This window comes from Numida meleagris, chromosome 2 (assembly GCF_002078875.1).
Source record: "Numida meleagris isolate 19003 breed g44 Domestic line chromosome 2, NumMel1.0, whole genome shotgun sequence".
Classification (NCBI taxonomy): Eukaryota; Metazoa; Chordata; class Aves; order Galliformes; family Numididae; genus Numida; species Numida meleagris.
This window is the reverse complement of record NC_034410.1, coordinates 46,135,443-46,156,455: the sequence shown is the minus strand read 5'-3', so window position 1 is coordinate 46,156,455 and position 21,013 is coordinate 46,135,443. Positions and strand designations below refer to the sequence as shown.

The window sequence follows — 21,013 nt, the reverse complement described above, 5'->3', positions numbered from 1 at the left end:
GTTTACATTGATTTTGTGCAGAATGTCTTGGCGCTGGTTGAATACCTATAGAGATGCAGTGTTGGTGCTAGCTGCTAGCAAAACACCATTTATTTCGCTGTTGTGTATGTGATATCAGAAGGATGCAAGAAGGTTTTTGAAATAATTTAGTTCCTGCTTCTGTGCTGGTGTTGGATGTTATTCAGGCTCAAGGAGCAAAGTGGAGGAAGCGAGCATTTGCAAATTGCAGTATTATTTCTGTAGTAGAGAGAAGCTTTAATCAATTGTTGGATATAGGTGTGTGGTTTTTTGTGTTTATTTTTCACATACAGATCTTAAGTATTAATGCTTCATCAAAAAAAGTTCAGGTGACACTTAATTCCTACTAAAAGGGAATGTAAGTGTTGTCGCTTTCCTTACAAAGCCATTTGTTTTTAATACCACAAGCATGCAGTTAGCAACCTGCACAGCAAATGGTAAGTACCACTGTATTCTTCATGTGTTTACTCAGATATACGTACTTCACTGCATAGGGCTAGAACACAGGGTGAGCTATTGTCTGACTGTTCTGCTAAGTTTTTCCTCGCACCAGTATTGACTGCTTCAGTTCACAGAATTTTCCCATTAAAAGGCCAGTACTAAAGTGAATCCACAAAGCATTAAAACATGTATTGATTTTTTTTTTTTTGAGTCTGTATAAGAGGGAGCCAATAAGCTGACAACAGGGGCTCCTAAGCCAGGTAAGGCACAGCAGCTGTCAAACTCACTGTCATCAAATACGTGAATTGCAAGTGATAGCTTTTCTTCATGGCTCTTTAGGGCTGTGTGGTTGCAAAGGTTTTTGTTCTGTTTACAGCTTAAAGTATGAGATGTTGCAGGTTGGCTGGGTGATCATGTAAGAGTGGGCTTGAATCATTCACATTATCACTTCCTTAGCTGGGCTGTAGCCTCAATTCCAGCAGGACCACACGAAGAACATTTGGAGGCATTACAAAGGAAAAGGAGAGAGAATTGTTGCTATTGAAGTCTGCAAAAGCTACATTTAAGGTTATTTGAAAATACCTTCACACCTATTTAATTCTGTTGTAGTTGCTCAAGCTTTAACAGTAGGAACATCACTTGCCTTTTTGCTCCAATAACAGTTCTGCAAATGCGTATGGCTAAAGATGATGCATTCCATCTTCCTTCACATGGAAGATCAGCATACATTGATGGCGGTGCTTTGGCTTCAGTGTGCTGTTTCAAAAATTCTCCAGTGTGACTATTAAGTTGATCCTAACATATCTTTTTATCCTATCAGTCGTGTCACTTCAGAATATTCAAGATCTGTTTGAGAGGATACAGGTAAGAATAAATCATTAGAAGAATAAAAATTGAGAAGCTGTCACTTTACAATGTTGGAGTCACCACAGCTTGCTTTCAGGGAGTTGTAGAGGGTGAGAAGGTCTCCCCTGAGCCTCCTCTTCTCCAGACTGAACAATCCCAGTTCCTTCAGCCGCTCTTTAACTTAAGTTACTAATGTATGTCAGGCCTGGAGAAATGCTTCAGTATAATTTTTCCATTTTCCTGAACGTTGCACGTAGTGGAGTTGATGTAAGCAGTTCAACAAGCAAGCAACAAAGAAGCTCACGTAGAGCTTTTCTGGTTTGAAAAGATGAATCTGAACTGTAGTAAAGACAGCAAGTGTGGCTGCATGCTGTTTGTCATTTGCTTAATTTGGTTTTTATTAGGCTTGAAAATGAGATTTGGAATGAGTCCTGTTTCAAGAGGCAAATTTGAATGAAGAACTGAATATAAAAAAACTAACAACTCAAACTGTTGACCAAATTGATATCCTTGTCTGTCATTTTGTAATTCCTATCAGGTTTATGAATGTTATGGTTGATGATCTATTGCATTAAGAACTGCAAAATACATTGCAGGGAAGAGGAGAGGGGTGCCGTAACACTCTGATCTGCTACTTTTTGCAATTTATGGGAAGGCAGGGGCAAAGAACAGGGAGTGCCTTCATGGGCCGGTTCTCTGCCTTTCACCATTCATGCCAAGAAGGGCACGTGGTCCCAAGAGAGGAACTGCACTCAGAGGCCTAATAGAACGGGGAGTAGTAACACCATGGTGTCACTAACGGTGCTGTTTAATCAGTTTTTCATTAAATATCAAAAAGGGAAAGCAAATAATGTACAATTTCCTATGTGGAGGATTGGGAACCTGCAGGGGGGTGTTGCTGGGAGTTGGTATTTGTTACAGAGCATGAGTGTGCAACACATATTATAGCATGTTTGTGTACAGTTGTAGACAATTTTCTATCAACTGCAGCTCTTCTTTGAAGCAGATTTCATGTGTGCAAACTCACTTGCGACCTGGCACCAAAGTCCTGTTTCCACTTCCACACTCCTTGATAAAGGCAAGTGATCCCCCTTATTTCAAGCAGGAGTTCTGAAATACCACATCAGCTAGTCCTGTACTAAAATATTACTGCACGTGCCTTAAGTTGATGTTCATAGAGACTGTTGTTTTGCTGACGCAGGTGCTGTCAAACAAAAGGAAGTTGGTAATCTTGCCTTCAGGGGTCAAGCCACGTTGAAGCACTTACACTTCAGTTAGCCTCAGCTCATTCTCTTCTCAAGCAAACTTAACTTGACACACAAGCGGTAAATGAAATCTTTATTTTTTTTATTTTAGGTTATAACTGATTCTTTTTGTTCTCTGATAAACTGAAGAAAAATATAATATGTTTGTTGTCATTAAAGCCTCTCTTCCCACCCCCCCAAGATTTTATCTAAATACAACAGAACGTAACAAATATTTTTTTAGTTATGCACAAATCTATACAAATAATTACTTGCTCAACATCTCTCAAAAACTTTATACAAGTCAGGCAGGTTGGCAAGCTGCAAAATGTTGCCATCATCTGTGAAGTGTTTAGGAGGTAAAAGATGAGTCCTAAAGGCTTTGTAAACTACATGCTCCACTGTCCACTTCCACGGTGGTGAACCAGAGTCAGAATCCTCATTCTGAAATACAGAACAAAAAGGACAAACAAACTGAGCACTTCAACTTCGTCAGAGTATTGAGGCTAAAATTCTGCTAGTACTCAAGTTCATCCTGTACAGCCAAGTTAATTTTAAGCTCTGAAACATCCATTTGAGTGGTGTCACTTGCAGAACTGGCTAGCTTAACTGAATGATTAAGCAAATACTTCAGACATAAGCAAACTACATTTTAGGTTTATATGCATCCTCCTATAGAAGCTGCTTATAGCTCAGCAGGTTAAAAAACACCACTTTCCAAACTGAGGCCAAGTATATACATTATGTATACTGCAATGCCCAGTGTTAAAAGGTTCTCTCAGTACAGACAGTTAGGAAAAGTGAGCCACATTGTTTCAGAAATATGCTGCACTTCTACTTGATTTACTTCACTGAAAGTAGATTTGGGATTAGAAGTCTGTAGGTTGGGGGAGAAAAAGGTATAGTTTGTCTTGTTAATGCTTGTTATATAAGTAGTAACATATTATGGTACCTGAGAGTGTGTCAGGTTGGTTTCATCTATTATATATTGTTTTCTAATGGAGTAGAACATAGACAGTTCTTTACTTAGGCTTTCAAAGCACTCCTTCTCTTCATCCCAGTTTACCTGTTAGAAGAAGGAAATAATTTAATAAAATCTGGTAAGTGGCCAGAGACTTGGTAACAATTCCTAATATGGAGGGAAAAATAAAAATCAAAATCACAGAAGCACAGAACTGTAAGGGTTGGAAGGGAACTCTAGTTTTCAGAGTCCAACCCCACTGCTATAGCAGGTTCCCTACAGTACAGAATAATGCTTTGGCTATTTTTGTGTTAGTAAGGCGAAGGCACTGAACAGAAATGAGTGAAAATGAAGGCATTCAAATCAAAACATATTCAATTAGTAGTTATGAATTTAGAGGCAAAGTCCAATTAATCAGCGACCATTGCAACAGTGCCCAGAGTACATAACAGTGTATTTCATCAATTTAAGCCCCTCCTTTGCATCTTACCATTAATTCATTTGATTCAACTTCACTGTTTCCTAAATGAAAAAATACATTTGAAAACAAATAAGTTATGAAAACATACCTCGGTAGCCAAACGAAGGATAAACATCGGTAGTCCCTCCAGCAGGGGAACGTAGTTGTCTATCAGAAGTGGTAATCCAGTAAGGTTTCCTTCCTGAAAAGGCAATGCTACTGCTTAAGTTAAAAAAAAAAAAAAAATGTTTTTCTTGCAGTGAAAGCACTAGAACTGTTACCTATTTTAAGACTGTTTCTTGCTAAGCTTGCTGAGCATTAGGGGTATCTGAAGTTGCAAGTTTTTGAAGCCCAATTCCAGGCAGCCATCGAGGAAAGAGAGTTGGTGATGGTGTTTAACTTATAATCCCTCAGTTTAGAGCTTTCACCTCTGGGAGACCTCAACTCAGCTTGCTCCTCTACCTCTACCCACTGACTATGCCAGTCCTATTTCCACTGAAAATACTGAGGTGAGGAGCCTAAGTTATATAAAGCTGTTCAGTTTTGTACAGAGTAAGAGATGCAGTAGGCCACTCAAATATTAGAATCAAGGGAGATCCTGTAGCCCAGCCTGGGCTAAAGTTAAGGTGCATACCTTGTTGGATAGGAAAGCTGCAGGCTAGTTACTAAAGCAATGACTCAAGTATTTTATTTGATAGTTAATTAAACTTTGCATAGCCCTCCTTTAAAAGCAGCATAAGTCCTGAGCATTTTTAATGAAAGGGGTAAACCACCCAAGTCTTACCGGAGCTAGCTCTTGCTGATAGTAAGCACTGCAAGCAAACTATTGCCATTACCAGGTGCCAAAATGTTGCACTATTTAGTGTGAAGAGTAATAGCAGCAGTCACCTCATCAATTTCGAGAGAGAAATAATCTTTCAACATTTCAGTCTTCTTTTTCAGAAACTCAACTATGTACTCAGCAAGCCCTTCTTTGGGGCCATCTTCTTCTGTCCAGCCACTCTCAGGGTCCTCTAAAGCAAGCATTGCAAGCTCATATAAAGGAGCTGGCTCCTAGAAGTAGAAGAAGCAGAAGTGTTGTTAATGATCAACCTACTGCTCCCACCCTTACAAATCTATGGCTTCTTCCTTCACATGTAATCAGAGTTAAATATACAGCTTCTGGCCCACAGAGCAAACCAGCTCATCAACCAGTTTAAAGTGTGAATTTATTTGTGATAAAACTCTGTGCAGAGCACTATCATTCAACAGCACTTCTGATAAACACAAAGTACAGTACAATTATTTGTACTAACATATGAGCAAAGCCTGGTGAATAGTCAGAAGTACAACTAGCAGCCAGGATCACAATCTACAGCTGCAGCTACAAAATTACTACAGGTTTGCCACTTTGTATTACTGTAAAGGAATCTGCACATCACTCTTACAGTGGGCAAAAATGAACCTATAAACATATACATTATTTGAAAGGACAGGGTTACTGTAAATAAACATTCTTATATAGAATACAAAGTCATACTTACAGAGAGTCTCAGGACTCCAAAGTTTGCGAAGTCATAAATAAGTATCTGGTAGAAGAGTTCCTGGCTAAATTGAAATACAAAAATTTGTTGTTTTCAATGGAGATGCAATCATGCATCTCCAAGGTATTGTAATTAAGAGGGGAAAAAGCATGGGTCATCTTGGAAACAACAGCTTCCTCACCTGAGTTTTGTTGTATTGAGAAGATACAGTTTTGTCCGATACTGCACCAGAGCCCACTGAGGGCTGACACAGCCAACAAACGAGTGATCACGCAGCATCTCCTGAAGACCTGAAAGTGAAGGGAGGAAAAGAAAGGAAACAATAAGAGAAAAAGTATAATATCCTATGCACTAAGCCTGCCCCAAATTACTCTGTTAAGTCATCCGTGACTTTTAAAGTCTGGTTACTGTTCAGTCATTGCTACGCTACAGCTCCTAATATAGGCCTGTACTGCTACCAATTATCAATTCATTTTGAAGTCTTTGAGTATATGCATGTTAGTATGGAACTTCCTGTGTTCAAGTTTTAGGCCATTACTCCTTGTCCTATCACTGCACACCACCAAGAAGAGCCTGGCCTCATCCATTTGCCTCCCACTTCCCTTTAGGTATTTATAAACATTGATCAGATCCCCTCTCAGTCTTCCTTTCCCCAGGCTGAACAGACCCAGGTTACTCAGCCTCGATGCTCCAGGCCCTTTATCATCTTTGTGGCCCTCCACTGGGCTCCTTCTAGCATCCTTCTAGACGCAGAACAAAAATTGTAACAAAATCGAGTGCTGTCAGACTAGGTTCTGGAAATGCAGTAGATTAGGTCCATAATCCCATCCCTCTTCCCCCCTCAGTAAGTTCCTGGCCTTCTTTTTATTTAAAACAGCCTGATAAGTTTAGTTTCCATGTTCATTTTCTGCAAGTCACTACAACCCTCAGAAGCAGCTTCATTATAAAAGCAGGGCATCGCAATCACAGCACATGAAACGCAAAGCACTGCGCTACCAAATTCCATGGTTACTTTTTCCAGCATACTGCAGCACTGCAGGAAGAGAATTTCTGACAAAAATCTCTTGTGGGTATTTCTTACATATATGGAGATAAGAAAGCCTCAAGCAGCCGCACAAGTTCTGCCACACAGCTTATGGCATTTTTGGATATTTTATGGCACAGGAATTTAACTGTGATTCCGGTATTTAAACTGTGACAGTCAACTATGAAGTCACCAGCTCAGAATTACCATCCTACTGTGAAACAGCTTCTGGAGCACAAGTAGTGTCAGTACACGCTTACCAAAACTCCCGATCTTCAGAATTTTCTTAACCAAGTTAGTTATTTCAGAAACAGTAATTTCAACACCACCACCACAACAACACGAGCAAGATTCCCAAAATTTAGGCTAGCTGAATAACACGGCATTGTGTGACTCAGTGTGATTACGTGATTCTTAAAGCAACTGAAGGAGTGAAGAGGGAGCAACCTTAGGAAGAACTGCAAACCTTTCATCTTTTTCCAAACCCTTTCCCCACTCTCTTGTGAACTCCCCTTACATACATGGGACAGATCCAAATAAAAATGGCAAGCAAATTAGTAAATAAAAAATGTGATTATCAAGCCTGTCCCATTATTATGTTCTCCTTATTAATCTATTTTGGAATCATGCAACTAAGCCAATTTTCTTATAACAATGATACTTTAACTTACATTTGCTTCAAAATTACTAAGTAACTCAGTTTTTCAAATTGTGATTTTATGGCATTAGTTATGACTTAAGATTTACGAACTATTAAGAATGGATAAAGAATCCAGGACACCTTTTTAACTCTTTTTCCCCCTTAGTAGTCCAAAATATCATCTTTATTTGCTAAAATAAACCTAAGAAGCAAAACCCTTGCTTACTTTCATGTGCCTGGTTGCTGATTTCCTCCTGAAGAGTCAACACGCTGGTCAAATTGATAATTCTTCTTTTAGGGGTGCAGGCAGCAGTCATTTCCTTTCTGGTGTCTTCTTCCATTTGTACGTCAGTGTCTTCCCGTGGTCTCTTTCTGCAATATAAAAACAAAGAGGAAACGCATTCTGGTTTTCTATCTCTTAAGCAAAACACACTCAAATGGATGGGATGCTGAATTCACATATTCTACTTTAATAAAGGAAAAGCAGGAAGTTTTCTCAAAGTTTCCCAGAAAGAAATACTGTGTTATTTTACTTACTAGGCACAATTCATTAGAAAAAGGATAATTCATAAAGAAAGAATCTTTAATGCTTGTTACATCATTTGTGTGTTGTTTATGCAATGAGCCAATTAGGCTCTAAAAGACACCTCACAAGATGTTATTCCTCATTATTTTTTCCATTCTTGTCTGTAATAGTGAGGAAAAAACTAACCAGATTCTCTCAGAAGACTCTGGCCTCTCAAAATAGCCCCCTGTGGTAGCTGTAAAATGTTACAGGGTTTTTATCTTTACTAGGGTAACAGCTGCAAAATTCTGTGATGTAGTTTCTATCTTTCTGCAATACCATGAAAGGGTGAACCTGGGAAGTGAGGCAGACTGATATAATCTCTCTGAAGTAAAGTCAGTATCATTATTCATACTGTTTCCTGCCTTGCAGCACACATGGAAATCCCATTCCAGTTACAAATTTTTTCACAAGTTATGTAATTTGCAGTTCACAGATGAAATCAGGTTTCTCATGAAAATGCTGTGAGAGGTTACTCTAGAAAAAAAAAAATCCTTCTGAAAGCAAATGTCCAAAGAGATGACAAAAACCTTCAAATCCAGGGTGATGCCATGAAATAAACAGGTAGAACCTCAGGAAAGATGAGACTTACCGAGGAAATGCTTTCTCAGGAGAGTGTCCACTCTTACTCAGCCCTCCGGGCATCACTGCATCCTGCTGAACGTCAGCCATTTCAACAAGATCACCTGTTTCAAGTAGCTCACTGACATCTTCCATTTCAGCATCCCTTGGCCTGACCGTGCCCTCCGGAGGTCCCGCATTAACCCCTGTTCTCTCTTCAGTGGGGCCTGTACTCAGGGGGTTGTTCACTGGCTGAAGAAAAGCATCCAACTTCTGCTCTCGGGAATCAGTGCGGACCATCTGATGCGCGTAAACTTTATCACTGGTTCCTTTCGTAGCTGTAGAAGAGCTTGCTGCTGATTTTACCACCTCACTGGAAGAACATTCGGCCCCCGGAAGCAAAGTCTTCATTACGATATGAGAAAGGAGAGAGATCAATCGTAAGTAAGAGTACACAGAAAACACAAAGATCGTATCTGTTTCTCACGGCACCTTACTGCTCAAAAGCAAGCAACTTCCAAACCCCACAGAAACCATGTCAGCTGCTTGAACAACCACCAGCCTCGTGCTTACTATTCACGTAACATGAGTGTAATTATCTTGGCATCTACAGAAATCATCAGTTAGCATTCCCTTGTCTGAAATGCAAAGTCTTTAATGTAAAAGAGCACAAGGAAAACTTTGTAAAAAAAGATTACAATTTTAGTTCTTATATTCTCTATTTAAGAGATTAGGACATTTTTCCTGCTATTCTTCCAGTTGGGTTACATTCAGTGTCATCGAATACACAGAGTAAACAATTTCCTCAGTCTCACATTTCCTGTGAAAAGGGCAGAATAAAAGCTGACCAAGTTTGGAGGGTAATATATCTGTAAAATCAAAAAGATTAAATAACTTTCTGTTAAGTATCTGTTCAAGATATTTTCATGCACTTCTTATCCAGTAAGTTCATTCCCACTTTATTAACATTGGTATATTCAAGCAATTTAATCCCCAAAACACTAAAGATCTCAAGCTACCAGTATAACACTGTTTGACTAGCCTAGCTTGTGCTTTTGAAGGAAGTAAATAATACATCCACTACTGTTAAAGTATTTTGTACAGGGCTGTGGTCACCTGAAACATGTATCCTCACCTGAGTGAAGTACATCCTTGAAGAATTAGAACCCAACAGCTTGCTTTCTATGTGTTGTTGCACACGCTCTAGAATGCTGTCTTCATGAAGGAAATGGACCTCATGCTTTGTAGGGTGCACATTCACATCTACGTTTTTAGGGGCTATTTCCAGGCTGGAAAACATTTTAAAAGAAATTAACATAAAATTACCCATGGATGGCGGAGAGGGTACAAATTGGTTCAGTATAAAGTTTGTCAAACTAGGCACCAATTACTCCATGGAAAGAAACCATAACGGTCCCAAAACTTCAAGTTACTCTACAGTCAGTTTTATTTGGTATATTAAAACTCTATTCTGATTTCAGCCAAGTCAGCTTGCATAAATAAGCTTAAATCAACCTCTCCATCGGACTACTACAAAGTTTTCAGAAATATATTTTATATCCTGGGGTCACCAATCAGTTCATTTGTGTTAGTGAACAACAGGTCCAGTACTGCATCCCCCCGGTGGGGCTTCCTATTACTTGGCTTAAGAAGTTATCCTTGATGCATTCCAGAAGCCTGCTGGATTTGCCTACAGCTTGCCGTGCTACTTTTCCAGCAGATGTCAGGGTCGTTGAGACCCCTGCCGGACAAGAGCTTGTGAGCGTGGTGCTTCCTGCAGCTGGAGGAAGAAAGTGTCATCAACAGGCTGCACTTGATCAGGCAGCCTGTGGTAGACACCAACCACAAGGCTCCCTTTGTTGCCTCAGTCTCTTAACTCTCACCCATAGGCTTTTGACTTGCTGGTGGCCGTTCTTCAGGGACAGCTCTTCACACTGTTCCTTTCTTGATGTAGAGGTTAACCCCTCCTCCCTCATCTGCCCCTTCTGAACAGCTTGTAGCCATCAACAGCCACATTCCAGTCGTGGGAATCATCCCACCAGGTTTCAGTAACAGCAACTACATCACCATTTTCTAGTACCACAGTGGCTTCCAACACCTCCTGCTTTTCCCAAGCTGTATGCATTGGTGTTGAGGCACTTCAGCTGGGCAGCCAGCCTTGTCACCTTGTTGGAGGATAACTCCTTAATTCCTTTGAAGTATTTTCCTTGAGTTTCCCTGTTGCCTTCTCCTACAGCCTCAGCAGTTCTTGGCTCATTGTCCTAAGATTTCAAGTGCGCTGCAGTATTGCCAGGCTACTTCTTGCTGTTACTTTACCTTAAGTATAGGAACGGATGCGTACTTTTTGGCAAATAAGCAGCATACACTGTCTCTATGGCTTTCCGCAAAGCAGTTGACTCTACCAGCCGATCTGAAACAGAACAAAATGCTAGTGTCAAAGAATGCCACTGAAATAGATTAGACAGTGCCTAACTAATCCTTGAAACCAGTATCTTCAAGCTTTGCATCTTCAAAAGGCATGCGTAACTTTGATGTTCTACAAGCTTCCGTTACTTTAGGCCCAGTATGAGCTGCTCTCCAGTACTTTCAGTGCACAACACGACCCACATTAAAAACTGAGAAACACCTTGAGATCTACAGTTAATAGCAATATTAATTCTTCGACACTTTTGCAAAATGTTCGTGCTTTTGCAATTCATCAGCAAGCTGTGCTCCACTGATTATTATGTAAGCAGCATACGACTGCACAACATGGTGCTTTTTATTTTTATAACTTACGGTTTATGAAGAGTAAAAATATACATTTCTTCACAGAGTAGTTTGCATTCGTGATGTAGCCTTTCAATTTAAAGGCCAGATTTGCATCCTCACAGCCCACTTCTATGAGTTCCCTGTTGACAGTTTGACAGAAACACACACACAAAAAAATGTATTCTTCCATTAATGCAAATTTCAAACAGCCCTCTCAAGTAGCAAGATACTGTTCTATACTGTAGTTATGTCATGGTTAAGGACAACATTTGAACTGTTTGAAAGTTCAAACATTCTTTGCTGGGCCATAAAATTATTTAGCCACACAAATAAGGAAGCGCCAGCTGCATTTTCTTTCTCCTTTTGTTTTCTTTCTGCAACTTCTTCAGGGCTGTGCAAAGGGAAAACTGTATCAAAAAAGCATTGGAAATAGAGAAAAACTAATATATGGTAAATAAATACTGCAGCCTAAAGGTGTTTTCATGTATTAGAAGTCTAATTCCTTACATGTAAGTTATGGTTTTAGTAACTGAATCAAACTGACACCTTCTCTGTTCTGAGAAGGTTTTTTGTTTGTTTGTTTGTTTTAATTACTGCAACAGTCTCTCTCTGTAATTCACTTTGAAGGGAGAACAGGAAGAGTTAGCACAGCCTGTGTTCTTTACAAGAGAAGAAAGAGGGAGATGTATTAGAAAACTTCAGGTCAAAATGAAACTCAACATCAACATACCTGCTAACAGCATTTCCAAAGATGGACCTAATGTTGTCCACAGTTGTAGCATTTGATAAAGTTCTAACATCTGACACAGTATCACCTTGCTGAAAAGACCAGAAAGGACTATTCGTCAATTCACAGTTCTGTCTGAAGTTTCATAAACACATTAAAGTTAACAATAACATTTCTAACAAACGATATAATGTCATTGGATGTTTTATATTATTATTTACTTGTGTTTAGAAAAGCAATAAATGTTAAATGGCACCAGACTGCAGAATATGCTAGGCCACATCAGACCTACTCAGGCTAATACTCCATCTTTCAAATTGAAGAACGTAGCCAGTTCTAGAAATAAGTGTCAAGAATGTCACAGAATGAAGGTACTTTACACAATTCTATTTAATCCAGTTATTAGTAACTAGACTTTCAAAAAAGACTGAAACAGCTTATAAATAGTGGACTTCAAGATCCTTAGGGCAGCGAGGAAGGTATGCTGCAAGCTCACTTTGGCAGACTTGTGCCTCTTTGGGGATCTGCGGGGTAAAGTACCATAGGATAAAGCCCTGGAAGGAAGAGGGGCCCAAGAAAGCTGGTTAATATTCAAAGATCACCTCCTCCAAGCTCAGGAGCTAAGCATCCCAACAAAGAGGAAGCAAAAACACCAGGAGGTCTGGTGGACAGATGGATGAATAAGATGCTCCTGGACAAACTCAAACACAAAAAGGAAGCCTACAGAGGGTGGAAGTGTGCCTGCGAGGAATGCAGAGAATTTATCCAAGCAGACAAGGATCAGGTTAGGAAACAATTAGATCTGGCCAGGGACATCAAGGGCAACAAGAAAAGCTTCTATAGGTACAGTGGTAATAAAAGGAAGAAAACGTTGACTCTCTCCAGAAGGACATATGGTTACACAGGATATGGAGAAGACTGAGGTACTCAATGACTTTTTTTTTTTTGCCTCATTCTTCACTGACAAGTGCTCTATCCACACTGCCCAAGACACAGATGACAAAGGCAGGGACTGGGAGAATTATGAACCACCCATGCAGTAAATCAGGTCTGAAATCAGAATGGCCTTCCAGTAACTAAAGGGGGCCTACAGGAAAGCAGGCGAGGGACTCTTATCAGGACAAGGGGGAACGGCTTTAAACTAAAAAATGATAGGTTTAAGATTAGATATAAGGAAGAAATTGTTCATGAGGGTGGTGAGGCACTGACACAGGCTGCCTTGAGAAGCTGTGGGTGCACCATCCCTGGATGCGTTCAAGGCTGGGTTGGATGGGGCCCTGAGCAGCCTGATGTGGTGGGTGGCAGCCCTGCCTACAGCAGGGAGACTGAAACTAGATGATCTTTTGAGATCCCCTCCAGCCCAAGTCATTTGATGATTCTATAATAAAGCTAAAACAAATGAAACGTTGACCACACAGAAAATGCCAAACTCCTGAGAAAGACTTTCTGTTTCATTTACTGTTAGCTCAAGCGATTTCTACTCAACTGCAACAAAGTATACTTCAACATTTCAGTACAAGGGAAAGCTCTGTATACTATTCCCTCTGCAAAAGAGGCAGCACAACTATTCTGTTACTTTCATATCTATGTGTGTGCAAGAGAAATATATATATAAAATAAAAGCTTGACCAGATATGTATATGGCAAAATTATAAGGACTTTACTTACATACCTTTTTAACTGAAAAGCTGATACCTGAGTTATGGATGGCATATCTGAAAGAAAAAAAAAAAAAGACTGCAGTATGTGAAAGAAAAAGGAATGGTTACTTTTTGAGAATGCTAAAAAAAAAAAAAAAAAGCTAGTAACATGTCCACAAGTCATTTCCTCCTAGACAGCAATGCAATTTGAGCCAAACTAAGGTTTTGTAGACTTAACAGCTATTAAGAAAAGGTTTTCCGTTTGTAACTCACCTGTAACCACGTGGGAGGGAAAAAAAAAAATCAGCTTAGTTTATTTCTCAAGGAAAACTAAAATAATAATAAAATAACCACAAAAAAAATAGCAACAAACCTAATCCAACTTACATAGGTCTTGTTAGTTCAGTTTCAACAGATAGGTTTAATACTGAGGACATTTTGCTTCTCAACTCTCAACCTGTATGAAGAAAGGTCTGAGAAATAGCTGGCTTTCTACCCATCCCGGATGGTTCAGCTGCCTGTTATCCAAGGCCAAGTTATGATACACATCAGCTGCATAACCTTGGCTTAAACTTCTAAAAATATTGCTAAGTCACAGAGAAAAAACAAAAAAGAACCAAAACAACAGAGAAGAACCATACAAGATAAGAACATTAAAAATGCAGAGGTTAGACTGCTATAGCCAGGACTGGCAGAAACACAAGAATTCAACGTGAGAAAAAAAAAAAATCAACCCAAAAAAGATTATAAAATTCTAATAAAAAAAAAAAGTGATCATAGAATGGCTTAAGTTGGAGGGGACATTTTAAAGATCATTTAGTTCCAACCCCTGCCATGGGCAGGGTTGCCACCCATCAAATCAGGGTGCCCAGGGCCCCATCCAACCTGATCTTGAATGCCTTCAGAGATGGTGTACCCACAACTTCTCTGGGCAAACTGATCCAGCACCTCACCATCCTCAGTAAAAGACTGCTGCCTAACATCTAGTTAAGGTGGTCTCTCCTCTTTTAAATTTAAAAACATTCCCCTTTGTTCTTTCACTATCAGACCATGTAAAAATGTCAGTCCCACTCCTGCTTATAAGCTTCCTTCAAGTACTGGAAGGCAGCAATATGGTCTCCTCCTCAGAGCCTTCTCTTCTCCAAGCTAAACAAGCCCAGTTCCCTCAACCTCTTTCTTCATAGGAGAGGTGCTCCAGCCCTCTGATCATCTTTGTGGCCCTCTCCTGGACCTGCTCCAACAGCTCCACATTATTCCTGTAGTGGGAGCCCCAAACCTGGATGCAGCACTCCAGATGATGCCTCACAAGGGCAGAGCAGAGGGGACAATCACCTCCCCTTCCCTGCTGGCCACTTCTCTTGATGCAGCCCAGAATACTTTTAGCCTTACAGGCTGCAAGAGCAAGGTGCTGGCTCTTGTCCAGCTTTTCGTCCATTATCAGGACCCCTTCTCTGCAGGGTTGCTCTGTCTTAACCCAGCCTGTACTCAAATCTGAGACTGCCTTGACTCATTAAATTCTCACATGCCCACTTTTCAAGCCTGTCCAGGTACCTCTGGATGGCATCCCTCCCTTCTATTATTCCAACTGCACCACTCAGCTTAGTGTCATTAGCAAACTTGCTGATCATGCACTCGATCCCAACTGTCTATGTCGTTGATGAAGATGTTGAAGAGCGCTGGTCCCAAGATGAACCCCTGAGGGACACTACTCGTGACCAGCCTCCACCCGGACATAGAGACACTGACAACAACACTCTGGCTATGACCATCCAACCAACTCTCTGTTCACTGAACAGTCCAGCTTTCAAATCCATCTCTCTCCAGTTCAGAGATAAAGACACGGTGTGGGGCCATGACAAAGGCCTACCAAAACTTCACGTCGATGACATCAGTTGTTTCCCTTCCTTTGTCCACTGGTGCCACCACTCCATCATAGAAGGCTGAGTTGGAAGAGAAACTCAGCAAGACTTCAGACCAGCACATTCCACGCAACAGTCAGATCTGCCTCTTAACTTCCAGGCTGAAGTGTTCCTACACAGTGAAGACTCTTAAGTAGCTCATTCAGGGATCAGGCTAAAACTTAACATAGTGCCTTGCTATTCTTTGTTACCTTCTGTTTTTACTGGGAGTGCAAAGCAGTTTTATGCAGAAAAGGAACCCAATAACGGAACTTTTTTTTTTTTTTTTTTTTAAGAAGTCATATTGTTATTCAGCTTTTTCACATTCGACCAAATCTCACCACTCTTGCACAGTTTTTACTTGGACTCTTTTCAAGTCAAGTTTATTTGAAGTTCCCTTATTCAAGTCTATCTCCATTTGTTTGCTGGGATTCTTAGTAATAATACACCTGAATCGAGCACACAGTTTTTCATCTGAATTTTCTCTATCAACTTAGACTGTTAACTAACATTGTACACTAAAAAAAATAGTAAAAACAAAACAAACAAAAAGCAACAACAAAATGACAATACCACACACACGCCAATCTCTCTGAAAAACCCATGCTCTTCATGGGCTGGAATTAGAGCTGCTTATTTCAGTTTACCTGCCAACAACTTCTAGTATTTTTGCATACTCTTCACTTGGATTTTTTAAAGCTTTCCTCCTTGTATTTACGTTGTAAAAAAGATCTTCAACCTACAAGAGACAAAGATCATAATTAAAGATGATTAAAAAAAATTCTCTCACTATATAATTAAATTAAGTTCTGAACAGATACTACAAAATTTTCTGAGAACATTTTAGTTTATAGAATCACAGAATCCTTAAATTTGGAAGGGACCTCTGAGGACCATCTATTCCAACTCCCTTGCAATGAACAGGGACACCACAGCTAGACCAGGTTGCCCAGGACCTGATCCAACTCACCTTGAAAGTCTCCAGGGATGGGGTATCAACCACGTCTCTACGCAACCTGTTCCAGGGCCTCACCAACCTCACTGTAGAAGATTTTTTCCTTATACCTAATTTAAATCTACCCTCCCTGAGCTTGCAGCCATTTCCCTTTGTTCTATCACCACAGACCCTGCTAAAGAGTCTGTCCCCTCCTTTCCTGTAGCTCCCCTTCAGATACTGAAAGGCTGCTATCAGGTCACCTTGCAGCCTTCTCTTCCCCAGGCTGAATAGCCCCAGCTCTCTCAGCCTGTCCTCACAGGAGAGGCATTCCATCCTGTGGATCATTTTTGTGGCCCTCCTCTGGACGCGCTCCAACAGGTTCATGTCTCTCCTGTACTGAGGACTCCACATCTGCACGCAGTGCTCCAGGTGAGGCCTCACCAGTGCAGAGCAGAGGGGCAGGATCACCTCCCTCGACCTGCTGGCCACGCTTCTTTTGATGCAGCCCAGGATGCGATTGGCTTCCTGGACTGAAAGCACACTGCTGGCTCAAGTCCAGCTTGCCATCCACCAGTAGCCCCAGGTCTTTTTCAGCATGGCTGCACTCAGTCCTTTCATCCCCCAGCTTGTATTGGTAATGGGGGTTGCCTCAACCCAGGTGCAAGATCTTGCATTTGGATTTGCTGAACCTCATGAGGTTCACCCGGGCCCACTGCTCAAGCCTGTCTTGGCCCCTCTGGATGGCATCCCATCCCTCTGGTATGCCGACAGCACCCCACAGCTTGGTGTCATCTGCAAACTTGCTGAGGGTGCACTCAACCCCACTGTCAATGTCACTGATGAAGATATTAAAGAGTATCGGCCCCAGCACCAAACCCTGGGGGACACCACTCGTCACCAATCTCCATCCAGACATTGAGCCATTGACCACCACTCTCTGGACTCGATCCTGCAGCCTGTTCTTTGTCCATTGAACAGTCCACCCATCAAATCCTTATCTTTCCAATTTGAGAGAAGGAAGTTGTGGGGCACCGTGTCAAAGGCTTTACTGAAGGCGACGTAGATGACATCAGTGGCTCTTACCTTGTCCACTGATGCAGTGACACCATCACAGAAGGCCACTAGGTTGGTCAAACAGGATTTGCCCTTGGTGAAGCTATGCTGGTTCTCTCCCACATCATCTCCCTGCCTTCCATGCACCTTAATGTAGCTTCCAGGAGGATCTGTTCCTGGATCTTCCCTGGCACAGAGGTGAGACTGACAGTTCTGTAGTTCCAGGGGTCATCCTTTTTACCCTTCTTAAAAATGGGTGTGATGTTACTTTTCTTCCAGTCACCAGGGTCTTCATCTGATTGCCACAACTTTTCAAATATAGAGAGTGGCTGGGCGACAACACCAGCCAATTCCCTCTGGACTCTGGGATGCATCTCATCAGGACCCATAGACTTGTAGATGTTCAGGTTCCTCAGGGGGTCATGAATGCAAGTCTCGCTTAGAGTGGGAAGAATGTTCCTTCCCCAATCCCCTCCTACCAAACCAAACGTTTGAAGGCTGCGTGGCAAGCAGTCATCAGGGAAGACCAAGGCAAAAAAGTTAAGTACCTCAGCCTTCTCCTTGTCTGTTCTTACCAGCCTGCCTGCGTCACTCAGAAGGGGGGTATGCCCTCCTGGGCTTTCCTTTTCTGGTTGAGGTACCTGTAAAAGCCTTTCTTGTTCTTTCTGGCCTCCCTAGCCAAGTACATTTCAAGCTGGGCCCTGGCTTTCCTAACCCCATCCCTACACAGCCTAGCATGAAGGACCTCTTAAGATGGATTAACAGTCAGTTTTTGCTTACCTGCTTAGTTTCACCTAAAAACATGCAATGTTTAAGTATTTTAGTTCTTTGTTCTTAAATCAACACCACCACCCCAAAAGCACTTCTTTTCCAGTGAAAATTATATTTCTTCCATTGCAGATAGCAGTGGATTAGACTGTTTTAATGAAATGCAAATAAACATTAAAAGAGCTGTTGCAATCAAGGCACACAAAAAACACATCAAAAATATTCTACTAAGTGATGCTGTCATATACCTTGTAATGCAACACATAACAATAAGTGGTATAAATAGAAAGACCTGGGAATAATAGGAGAACATGCAAAAACAAGTAAACCAACCAACCTACCATGATCTGTGTCCCTTGGTTTCCAGCACAGGGTTTTGGGGGGGCTTTAATTTTTCCATCACTGTAAGAGGCTCTAGGGACAAAGGAGAAAGTAAAAAGTTGTCCAACAATTAAAAGGGGTGGGGGAAAAAGAGAAAAGAAAAAAGGACAGAAACCCCATCATCATCATACTATTCCCAGCAGAAAACTTGGTTTGCTGAAGATTGACTGCAACTCGCCACTTTCTGCTAAAAGAAAGCAGTTCTCAATAGCCTTTGGACCCACAGGAAAGTGAGAATAACAGCAAAGGAAAAGTACCAGGTAAAAGGATATGTGTTTTGAAATTGCACTACTCAGACTTTCCTGTAATAGCAGGATTATTGTATTTTAGCCTCTTTAATATTTAGACCTGCACTAATAATAATTCTTCCACTAGACTTTACACTTGAGTTATACTATTAAGAGATTCCTGACTTTACATACAAGATGTGTGTTTCTTTCTTGTCCATAAAAGGATTTTGGCACAAATGATTACTGATCCATTCAGTTATTTCAGCAGGTTATACAGACTGGAATTTCAAAGGGCACGCTTTTTTTTTTTTTTTTTTTGACATTTCACAGACCCTACATACTTAATTAAGAAAACATTAATAAAAATATTTTCACTTATATTTGAGTTTTGAGAAGAATATTCAAAATTCTTTTGATCAGGAAACGTGAAGCAAGCTCCCATGCTCAAAGACTTTAGAATTTGCAAGACGTGCTGACTGTGTACATACATTTTATCCCAAAATGTGAAAAAGACAACAAGTTTACCCTACGTTAGCTGCTGAAGCGCAATGCCTTTTAAGATTTTTTTTCCCTCTTTTTTAAACTGTACCATTTAGGTAAGCTTCCCTTTACAGTCTGGAATAAAAACCACTGAAACTATGTTTTCTGATATGTTTTCTGGTTCTGGTCCTTGTTTATAGCTGTCCTAGAAACAAAAACTGTCCTTCAGTGTCTGTCCCCCCGCCACCAATAAGAGCACTGGAAAGAGAATCCATTCATTATCACCTACAGCATAAGTTACTTGGATAATAACTAGCATACCTGTACGCACACTTTGCATCAGCTGTTTTAGTTGTTACCGTAACATGGGCAACATGACTGATGCTAGCCAATGCCTAGAGAAAGAAAAAGCATCTTTTTAGACTTTGCTCTAGAGATCATTGGTGCTAAAGAAGTATACACACTTTAAAAGAACACCACAAGGTTTTTATATACTACTTGCAGGTAACTAATAAAAACTTCATAAGAAAATGGTAGGTCAGTAGAGCTCTCAGGAATTTCAGTACCTACAAAACCAACTTTTATCCAGTACCTACAAAACCAACTTTAATCCTTATTAAAGGCTTTTGCCTTTAATTACTGTATTTAGCCAAATGTCTGTCATCAAGGATTTACCACCCTGTCAAGTTTTTCATGGTCTTTCAGCTGCAGGCTCCTGAAGCAACACGTGAGAAGACAGGCCTTGCCTCAATTAAATGTTTTCTTACTCCAGAAAACAAGAATATATACCTTTCTCTAGGAATCCATTTATTCTTGAAAGACATGGAAATATATTTTGACTATATTCAAAAGGCAGACTCTCAGAAACCAGAACCTTCTGTAAAGGGCGCTAGGAACGAGAAATTACATAAACAGCAGTACAAAAGGATAACCATAAACAGTGAACACTTTCAAAACCTTGATGAAGAGCTTACCTCACCCCTAAAACCATATGTTGAAATACTAGCCAAGTCTTCAAATTTCTGCAGTTTACTGGTAGTAAATCTCTCACATACGATGTGCAGATCTTCCTTCTTTGTGAAAGAGACAAATGAATTGTAATAGTTGCTTTCTGTTGCATAAAAATCATAGAACGGCTTAGGCTGGGCAGGACCTCAAAGCCCACCCAGGTCCAACCCCCAGCTATGGGCAGTGCTGCCACCCAGTAGATCAGACTGCACAGGGCCCCATCCAACCCAGCCTTGAACACCTCCAATTTTTCCATGTCTTCTCGAGAGCAGAAGTATTTACGAACTGAATTAAGTTTTAAGAGATAATATGTATAAAACATTAGTGCACAGCAGTCTATTGTAAACTTTACTCACTCTGATACCACAGCCGTTATCTTGGACCTGGATGAGCTTCAGACCACCTTCTTTGACTATTACCTGGATACTTGTAGATTTAGCATCCAAACTGCAGAAACCAATAAAGCACATTAGAGAACAGCAATTCTAGAGAATAAATATGTATATTTCATGCTGGACATTAGGAAACACTTGTTTTTCGAGAGAGTGGTCAGGTGCTAGAATGGGCTGCCCAGGGAAGTAGTAGAGTCACTTACTACTGAAAAGGCTGCAACTTGTATCCTTGACAGACCTTATCTTCTAAACCAGTAAACGAATAATTCACTTACAGCAAACGGTTCATACCGAACACAGCAGCAAACTAAGCCAACACCAGTTCAGGGCGTCCTTCTGGAGAGAGCTGTCCCTTCAGCACAAGTGTACCTCCTGTCGGCCCTCAGCTGGGCGCAGACACAGCCGTACAGCCGGCAGCAACCCCAGCAATGGCTGCAGCTCCCCCCCCCCCCCCCCCCCCCCCCC

At 40.9% G+C, this 21,013-nt stretch overlaps 1 protein-coding gene across 3 annotated transcripts in view; it reads right to left on the bottom strand.

Annotated features, from left to right (window-relative positions):
- Positions 2,630-21,013, bottom strand: part of MLH1 (mutL homolog 1) — an 18,722-nt gene continuing 338 nt past the window's right edge. The window contains exons 2-19 of one of the 3 annotated variants that reach the window (XM_021385978.1): positions 20,513-20,603; positions 20,123-20,221; positions 19,470-19,543; positions 18,399-18,471; positions 15,947-16,038; positions 13,434-13,476; positions 11,765-11,853; positions 11,062-11,174; positions 10,600-10,693; positions 9,419-9,572; positions 8,315-8,688; positions 7,384-7,529; positions 5,675-5,783; positions 5,494-5,557; positions 4,859-5,023; positions 4,080-4,172; positions 3,502-3,615; positions 2,630-2,993 (exon numbers count right to left, since the gene is read on the bottom strand). In XM_021385978.1, coding sequence (XP_021241653.1) covers positions 2,826-2,993; positions 3,502-3,615; positions 4,080-4,172; positions 4,859-5,023; positions 5,494-5,557; positions 5,675-5,783; positions 7,384-7,529; positions 8,315-8,688; positions 9,419-9,572; positions 10,600-10,693; positions 11,062-11,174; positions 11,765-11,853; positions 13,434-13,476; positions 15,947-16,038; positions 18,399-18,471; positions 19,470-19,543; positions 20,123-20,221; positions 20,513-20,603 — 2,155 coding nt within the window. In that variant the 3' untranslated portion in view covers positions 2,630-2,825. Of the gene's footprint in view, positions 2,994-3,501; positions 3,616-4,079; positions 4,173-4,754; positions 5,024-5,493; positions 5,558-5,674; positions 5,784-7,383; positions 7,530-8,314; positions 8,689-9,418; positions 9,573-10,599; positions 10,694-11,061; positions 11,175-11,764; positions 11,854-13,433; positions 13,477-15,946; positions 16,039-18,398; positions 18,472-19,469; positions 19,544-20,122; positions 20,222-20,512; positions 20,604-21,013 lie in introns of those variants that run through there. The other 2 variants (XM_021385979.1, XR_002434938.1) reach the window with 2 other exon arrangements.